At 48.1% G+C, this 8,942-nt stretch overlaps 1 protein-coding gene across 2 annotated transcripts in view; it reads left to right on the top strand.

Moving 5' to 3' along the window:
• Positions 1–291: 291 nt before the first annotated feature.
• Positions 292–8,942, top strand: part of Asb18 (ankyrin repeat and SOCS box containing 18) — a 59,780-nt gene continuing 51,129 nt past the window's right edge. Inside the window, exon 1 of one of the 2 annotated variants that reach the window (XM_028880382.2) lies at positions 292–583. In XM_028880382.2, the coding sequence (XP_028736215.1) occupies positions 379–583 (205 nt within the window). In that variant the 5' untranslated portion in view covers positions 292–378. The remainder of the gene's footprint in view (positions 584–8,942) is intronic. The other variant, XM_028880383.2, reaches the window with a different exon arrangement.

The following is an 8,942-nucleotide window of genomic DNA, read 5'->3' as shown; positions in this document are numbered from 1 at the left end:
CACCCCAGCACACACACACTTTAAGTTGCTTCCTGCCAGGAATTTGGTTACCACAATAAGAAAGATAACTGACCCAACCTTCTCAAACAATGTCACTTCCAGAGTTTCCCTCTAAAGGGCCTTTCTATTTCTCCAAACACACTGAACTGCCTATGCCCATCTCTCTAGAAGCCTGCACAGTGGCCCTGAGAAGAGACCTCCTCGGCCCTGCAATGGAGGTAACAGCAGCTTGGGCTCCCCCACCACTCTGTCCCCTGCTGATCGTAACCCAGCCCTGGTTCTATTTATAGCCACCTCTGCTCCTCTGAGGACAGGCTAACTTTGGACATGCTTTAGAAGAAGAGAAGAAGGCTGGTTCCTGCGCACAGGGACGCCACAATGTCCAGTTGGGACTCACCACCAGATTATCCCCTCAGTTCAGATTTAGTGAGGAGATTAAAGTCTGCCCTGGCCACTGGGGACAAGGACACTGTGCAGGAACTGATCTGCACTGAGGTGGAGCCCGTGGACGCCGTGATAGAGCTGGCGAATGACGACTGGATGAAGGAGCCCTCAGCTCAGCTGCCCACGGGAGCCCTGCTAGGTAACAGCCACACAAGGCCACAGGCCAATTACTAATGCATGCTGGGGTCTTCCCTGGGGAGAGAAGGCAAGGTTTCAGACAGGTGGTGATACATCCTTGACATCCACTTCTTGGATAGCTGTTTGTTAACTAAATAACAAATGGAGAGACTCTCCAGGACAGTAACTGCGTTGGCAGGTAGACACTGTGATGGGCAGTAATTTGTGGGTGTGTTCAAGAATGCATATCAAGGGGAAACTGTTAAACGGTATTATTTAATAAGGGTTTCTACTGCTGTGAAGAGACACCATGGCCACAGCAAGTCTTATAAAGGAAAACATCTAATTGGGGCTGGCTTACAGTTCAGAGGTTCAGTCCATTATTGTCATGGCAGGAAGCATGGCAGGCAGACGTGGTGCTGGAGAAGGAGCTGAGAGTTTTACATCTGGATCCTCAGGCAGCAGGAAGAGGAAGTGACACTGGGCCTGGCTAGAGCATCTGAAACCTCAAAGCCCTCCCTAGTGACACACTTGCTCCCCAAACCCCACACCTACTCCGACAAGGCCACACCTCCTAATAACACCACTCCCTGTGAGCCTGTGAGAGCCGTGTTCATTCAAACTGCCCTAGGAAGCAAGAACAACGTAAGATATTGCTGCAAAGGTCAGTAACAAGGGTGAGGCTGCAGGTGTCTTTGAGTGACAGAGGGCTTGGCCAACATGCCCAGGACTCTGGGCTCCATCCCCAAAACTGCAGAATACACAGGTCTCCAGGGCCACATCTGTTTAGGTTGGACAGGCAGCCACTGGACAGACATATATGCCTACAGAGACACTTTCTGTGTAAGGTTTTGGTAGCCTTTGTTCTGGCATAAAGTCCTCTCTCCCCCAGTTTTGGCTGCATTTTTTGTAGTGTTCTTAGGATTCAGCACAGGTGACTTCGTCTTCAACATAGGCTTACACACTTGCCTATCACACATGCTGAGGACATGTGTGTGTTACCTCAGCATCAAGTTCAACATCACACAAAATAATCAAGAGAAGAGCTGAGCTTCTGCTCTGGCCCAGGACGAGCTGTGCTCACATCCATCTTTCTCCTCCTCTATCCACTTACGGTGCAAATTTCGAAGACCTACTCCTGCATCACAGGGGCCATTTGATGGTCTTTTTTCATATCCAAAAGATTGACACTAGGGGCAGAAGAGATGGCCCCGTAGTTAAGAGCATATACTGCTGCTCATGCAGAGGACCCAAGTGGGGTTCCCAGTATCCAAGTCAGGCAGCTCACAACTGCCTAGAACTCCAGCTCCAGGAAATCTGGCATCCTCTTCTGGCCTCTGCAGGCACTGCACTCACATGCACAAACAAATGTGCATACACACACACACACACACACACACACACACACACACACACACACACTTATTAATTTAATTTTTTAACTGTGCACATGCATGCATAATCAAAAATAAAATAAATTCATTACATGTGGAAATTAACCACAAAATCCTTAAACCGAATGCCTTTATACTACTGTTCTTATAAATAATGCTGTAATCAAAGTCTTTGGTACCATCTATATGCTTTCATTCTTATATAGGGCATATCATTAGATAAGTTCTTGGGAACCATGTGGCAGATACAAAAATATAAAATTTTCCTGGGATGTATTTCCAAAATCCAAAAGGAAGTAAGGAAACATGTTTTGCCCTGGCCTCAAGAGCACAAGCATTGTTGGTTTTGAAAATTTGTGTTGAAATTGCCAGTTTAATGAGGATGTGCTGACAATTCTTCACTGCCTGGTAGGCCCTTCCTGCGTGTGTGTGTGTGTGTGTGTGTGTGTGTGTGTGTGTGTTTACATAGGTGCATATGTGGATGGGGGTACAGATGTAATTAGCAGGATGTGTGTGTTGGGAAAGTGACTTGCCTGTGTGTGTATATATATATGTGTGTGTGCCTGGGGAACACAGAGATCAACCTCAGGTATTGTTTCTCAGGCTCCACCCATCTTGGTTTTTGAAACAGGGTCTCTCCCTGGCCTGGAATCCACCATTATATTAGGCTGGCAGGCCAGAGAGCCCAGGGATCCACCCATCTCGGCCAACCCAGCTGTGGGATTACAAGCATGTACTGCCACCCCCAGCATCTCTACCTGGATTCTAGGAACTGAACTTGGGTCCTCATGATTGCCTGGCAAGCATTTTCCCATTGAGCCAACTCCCCAGCCCTCGATTATCCTTCCTTTTCTCACCAGACATGGCCTTGTAGTTCTCCTCTTTGTGTTCCATGTTTGTGTGGATCCATGGCCAATGTCTCCCATACCCTTGAATCCTCTGGTCATTGTTACCTGACATGACCTCCTGGCCACAGTTGCTGCAAAGTTGATCCTAGCCTGTAGATGACCTCTGGTCATCGTCAACTGTTTTCTAGATAGTCTAATTATCCTGGTGGTGCTGGTTCTGAGCCCTCAGGTCCATCCCCTGGTCAGACCTCCCGATGTATGTGCATCTATGAGCACACATGACATGACACATTCATGCATACCTAAGTACATATATGCACTAGCATGAGGAGCATGCATGGGGCATTGCTGCTGGGGAACAACTCAGAATGGATGAGGAGTGAAGTCCATGGTTGAAACCTCTGAGAGGGATCCATCCCATGCCCTGTGACTGAAGTATCTTCCCTAGACAAACGTTCCTTATGGTATGTGATATTTAAGCTCCTTTCAGAGAGGCACTTCTTATTCCTCTCCTCTGAGGTCCTCAGGCCATCAGCCTCGACCTTCAACTCAGCACATCTGTCCAGGAGCCAGGCTGGAGAACTGAAAGGAGGAGGTCTTGTCTTCACAGATGGCGATGGGATTAGAAATAAAGTACTTCCCTCCTGACCCACTCTGCACTCTGCCCTGAGGCCGAGCATCATGAACTGCCTCACCTCCTCCTTGACCTCTGGACTCCTGTTCAGGGCAGTAGTGTAGAATGTGCTAGAAAGAGAAGGGCCAGGTCACTGTTTCAATCCACAAAGGTCTTCCTGCACATGGCCAGCTCCTGCCTGTAGCTCCCACCACCTCAGGGGCTTCCCTTAACCTGCTGCCTTCCTCACAGCCTGCAGTCATGAGTGCCACCTGCCACCAGCGGGGACCCTGGCCAGAGCAAGAGTGCTCTCTGCACATCTCTTGCTAACGTGTCCTGAATGGTTAAGATTTGTATACTGGGGTCCTTTCTCTCTTCAGAGCGTCACTTCTTCCCATGTCGCTGATGATGTGGTAAAGTCTTTCCCATCCAGTTACTCTGCAGAATTCTGGAAACAGACAAAATATGTCAGGGAAGTCACAATCCTCTACCACGAGTCCGTGGGTTACGGACTTTGATACAGACTTCTCTTAAGCACGAGGGGAAGGTGGGCTGACACCACACACTGTGTGAGCCAACATTGGTGCTGTGTCTGTCTGGCCAGTGTCTCTGAGCGCTTTGTAGGGCACGAGAGCGGCCTTTCCTTGGGAGTTCCTTGAGCTTCACAGAGGAGCTCCTGGACGGGCTGAACTTGGACCTGCTTTCTGCACTGCCCTCAGAGACACTGGCATCCCAAAGGCTCGCGGTGGTCCCGAGGTGAAGTTGGCATGCTTTTTTCTTATATGAACTTTGACCCATGAAATTGCTAACTTTTAGCTATCCTTTGGGACCCACTGCCTTAGGTCACAGGTTGTGTCCCTTCGTTCTCACAAGACTTACTGGGACTGGAATGTACGGGAGGTCTTCGGGATTCCTGGAAAGGGTCACTGCGGCATATGTGACTGCAGCCTGGACAGGGAATGAAGACTCAAGCTCACATAGACACTGTACAGAAGTCAGGAATGTAGAAGACTGGGAACTATGGTGATATTTTATTTGTACTGAAATGTGATTTGTATGTTAATAAATAAAGTTCCCCGGGGGTCAGAGCTATTAGAGCCATAGCAAAAGCTGGGCAGTGGTGGTGCACACCTTTAATCCCAGCTCTTGGGAGGCAGAGCTAGGCAGATCTCTATGTGTTCAAGGATACAGCCAGCATGGAGACACATGCCTTTAATCTCAGTACCAACCATAGAAGACCTGGAGGTCTGTACAGACAGGCAGTGACGAGGCGATCATGTGGTTGGGTTTACAACCAATGAGAAGGCAGAACAGAAAGTCTGTATAAACACAAACACACAGGAAGTAGGTCTCTTGGCTGAAGAGGATAGCTGCAGCAGTGAAGGGTAAAGGCTCTTAGCTCTGCTCTCTTGGCTTTCTTCTTTGCATTGGCTCTGTGTTTCTTATTTAATAAGACGGTTACTTCTACAGGGAACACGCAGGGAAGGAGCTGAGGAGGGGCAGAGTGGGGAATACCTACCGCATGAGGAAAGCGAAAGCCAAGTGTCATGGGCAAAATCATTCTAAACAGAAGAGAAGAGGTTTCTTTTATATTATTTGTCATGTACTTATTATATATTATATATATAATCATGCATTTATTATATATAATACTGGGTTTCACTATGACATTGCATACATGTATTTGGATCATATTCCCACCTACTACCTTCTCTTGACTCCCTCATGTTCCTGCTGATCCCATTCCTTTTCCCAATCAGGTTGTCCTTGTAGAGTGTGTGTGTGTGTGTGTGTGTGTGTGTGTGTGTGTGTGTGTGTGTGCATCCTATTGAGTTTAATTAATGTTGCTCACAGAAGCCTGGATCATCCTGTTTCCACCTCCAGGTGTTGAGATTCCAGACCTGTGCCACCCACCGTGCCTGGCTTTTAATGTGGCTGCTCGGGATCTGAACTCAGATCCTTAAGAGTAGGTAGCAAGCACACTACTCACTGAGCTGTCTCCCTGGGCTATTTTTTTTAATGCCACCAGATATTCCAAACTCACACACTGCTCCTTGGCCTCACACTTTGTGCCCAGTGCCTTGTACAGGGTCTCAGTCTTGAAGAGAAGCTCAGTCATGGGGTACAGTGCTGGCATGCACTAGTCAAGCCCCCTGTTGACATTACACTGGATGGATGCAGACCCTATTAACAGTGTGCTTCTGCAGAGAAATATTTCCCTCTACTTCAAGCCAAAGCTGAAGTATTGATTGTTCATGACAAGCGCATCATTTCTTCTGGCTCCTTTCCCATACCTGCTGGAGTACAGAGACAGGGAAAGGGTAGCTGAGAGGAGGGTGGAAAGACCCACCTAGCCCCTCAAATGCATCAACTGTACAATTTAGTAACTGCCATAATCACATACTTAAGAAACAACTGATTACTAATTGCTATTATTAAGGGTATCAGCATTCTGTGATTCTGCTGAGGGTACGTCATATACAAGTCAAGATGCTACTTGAATTCCTGATGGAAATGGAGGAATGGATGTGTTATGCTGTGTTTAGGGCAATGGTATTTAATCATTCAGGGGAAAGCTAACGAAAGACTAATTGGGCTTTTATTAAGAGGTCTCCCCAGTAGCATCCATAGGTGGGATGAGTACACACGAACATGCAACAGACGTGCACACATGTGAAAATGGGGACCAGATGTGAATGGGACTTCTTACCCAAGGCTGTACGCTGAAGGTGCCATGACACTTAGCCTTATGCACCGTGCCACCATGTCATACTTCCTTACATACGGAGAGGGGCACCATATGGGACGTTTGAGTTGAGAGGGCACATGTGGCCCCTGCCACAAAGAAGACATGGTGACCAGGGTCAGACTGGTGGTGCCGTGGGCAAGGCAAAGGTCTCAATGAAGTGCCTCGACTCTCACTCTGCCGCTGGTAATGTGTCAGCCCAGTCCTCTGCAGCTTAATTTCCCAGTTTGTGTCAACTCCGACGCTCTTTGCAAACTGGGCTAGCTAGGGTTCTGAGAAGAACTTGTGTCCATGAAGGAGATTAGCATCACCTGTTCCCAGCCACCCTGCCTCCCTGAGTAGTTCTTCCCACTGAGGTCTATGCAGACCAGCGCCTGCCTTTAGCAGAAGGTTCCACTGATTTTTGTCTGTGGTGGTATGGTCTAAATGGCCGGTAGGAAACCAGGTTGCACATTCGTGTGCACAGAATGAGCCAAAGCCAGGCTACAAGGGAAAGGGGAGCAAGTACCTCAGCAGAGTGGACCAGACCTGCCGTCAGGCTCCCATAGGGGCAGAGTGTCCTAGTCAGGGTTTCTATTGCTGTAAAGAGACACCATGACTGTGGCAACTCTCATAAAGGAGAACATTTAATTGGGGTGCCTTACTGTTCAGAGGTTTAGTCAATTATCACTGGGTGGGATATGGCGGCATGCAGGCAGACATGGTGCTGGAGAGGTAGCCAGGAGTTCCATATCTTGTACAGGCAACAGGAAGTGGTCTATCTCTTGGTGTGGCTTGAGCATTATGAGACCTCAAGCCTGCCTCCACAGTGACACAGTTCCACCAATTAAGACCACATCTAAGGCTGGAGAGATGGCTCAACAGTTAAGAGCACTGGTTGCTCTTCCAGAGCACCCAAGTTCAATTCCCAGCACCTACATGGCAGCTCACAACTACATCCTTACACAGACATATATGCAGGCAAAACATTGATGCACATAAAATTTTTAAAAAAGAATAAATAAAAATTGTAGCTAGAGTTTTTCTGCCTGGCCCACAGTCAGGACAAATCTCTGTCACCTGCCAATCCCACAGCCACTCAGACCCAACCAGGTAAACACAGAGACTTATATTGCTTACAAACTGTATGGCCGTGGCAGGCTTCTTGCTAACTGTTCTTATATCTTAAATTAATCCATTTCTATAAAGCTATACCTTGCCACATGGCTCATGGCTTACCGGCATCTTCACATGCTGCTTATCATGGCGGCGGCTGGCAGTGTCTTCCTCCACCTTCCTGTTCTCTCCATTCTCCTCTCTGTTAATCCCACCTATACTTCCTGCCTGGCTACTGGCCAATCAGTGTTTTATTTATTGACCAATCAGAGCAACACATTTGACATACAGACCATCCCACAGCAAAAAAATCATTTTTAAAAAAAGACCACATATAATTCAACAAGGCCACACCTCCTAATAGTGCCACTCCCATTGGAGGCCATTTTGTTTCAAACCACCCCAGAGAGAGAGGAATCAGCGATGCCACACTGACCTGCTGCTTTCAAAAGGTGTTACCTTCCCACTTTGAGGAAGAAAATGGCTCAGATGAGGCTCAGAGGTGTTAAGGACCCAGCTGAGTTCTCCCAGCTACTGTGTACCCAATGCTCCCCTTGGTACCTCATGATACCTAGAGTTCACCCTGGGGCTGCACTTGGAAGGACACCAAAGCTCACTGTGTTCACTTAATAATCAAGAACCAGGTAAGAGTGGAGAGGAGCATGTGTTAAAAAAACATCAGGAAATTTGCAGGCAAATGGATGGGACTAGAAAGAATCATCCAGAGTGAGGTAACCCAGACCCAGAAAGACAAACATATGTATTCACTCATAAGTGGATATTAGCTGTAAAGTAAAAGATGACCAGGCTACAATCCACAGCCCCAGAGAGGCTAGGTAATAAGGAGGGCCCAAAGGTGCGCACATGGATTTCCCTGGGAAGGGGAAATAGAAGAGATCTCCTAGGTAGCTGGGGGCAGGTGGGGATGGGAATATGGGGAATGAGGTTGAGGGGTGGATGGAGGAGGAGAGTAATAAAAGAGGTGACTTGATGGGGGGAGGGCATTTCTAGGTTGGGTAGAAACCTGGTGCAAGGGAAACTTCCTCGAATCTACAAGGATGACTGCAGCTAAGACTCCCAGCAATAGTGAATAGGTAGCTTGAACTGCCCATCTCCTGGGATCAGATTGGTAACTACCCTAACTGTCATCGGAGAGCCTTCCTCCAATAACTGATGGAAACAGATGCAGAGACCCACAGCCAAGCTCTGGGCCAAGCCCAGGGAATCCTGTTGAAGAGAGAGAGGAAGGATTGTATGAGCCGGTGGCGGGGAGGAGGTCAGAGTCATTACAAGGGAACCCACAGAAGCAACTGGCCTGCTTATGGGAGCTCACAGACAGCTAGAGAGCCTGCATGCCTAGGTCCTCTGCTTACTTGTGGGCCTCTTGGCAGTGAGAGCAGGGCCTGTCCCTAATGCTTTGGCTGGCTTTTGGGAACCTATTCCTAATGCTGGGTTGCCTTGCCCAGCCTTAACATAAGGGGAGGAGCTTAGTCCTACCTCAACTTGATACACCATGCTTTGTTGGCACCCATGGGAGGCCTGCTCCTTTCTGAACAGAGTTGGAGAAGGGGTGGATTGGGGAGGGGAGGCAGAGGAAGGTAGAGGAGGGAATGGGAAGAGGGGTGGAGGGGAAGCTGGGGTCATGATTCAAAACAAAATTTTTTTTTTTTAGCTAAGGATCGAAC

Source organism: Peromyscus leucopus, chromosome 13, assembly GCF_004664715.2.
Source record: "Peromyscus leucopus breed LL Stock chromosome 13, UCI_PerLeu_2.1, whole genome shotgun sequence".
Classification (NCBI taxonomy): domain Eukaryota; kingdom Metazoa; phylum Chordata; class Mammalia; order Rodentia; family Cricetidae; genus Peromyscus; species Peromyscus leucopus.
Note: the sequence above shows the minus strand (reverse complement) of the source record. Positions and strands in the feature narration are given on the sequence as shown.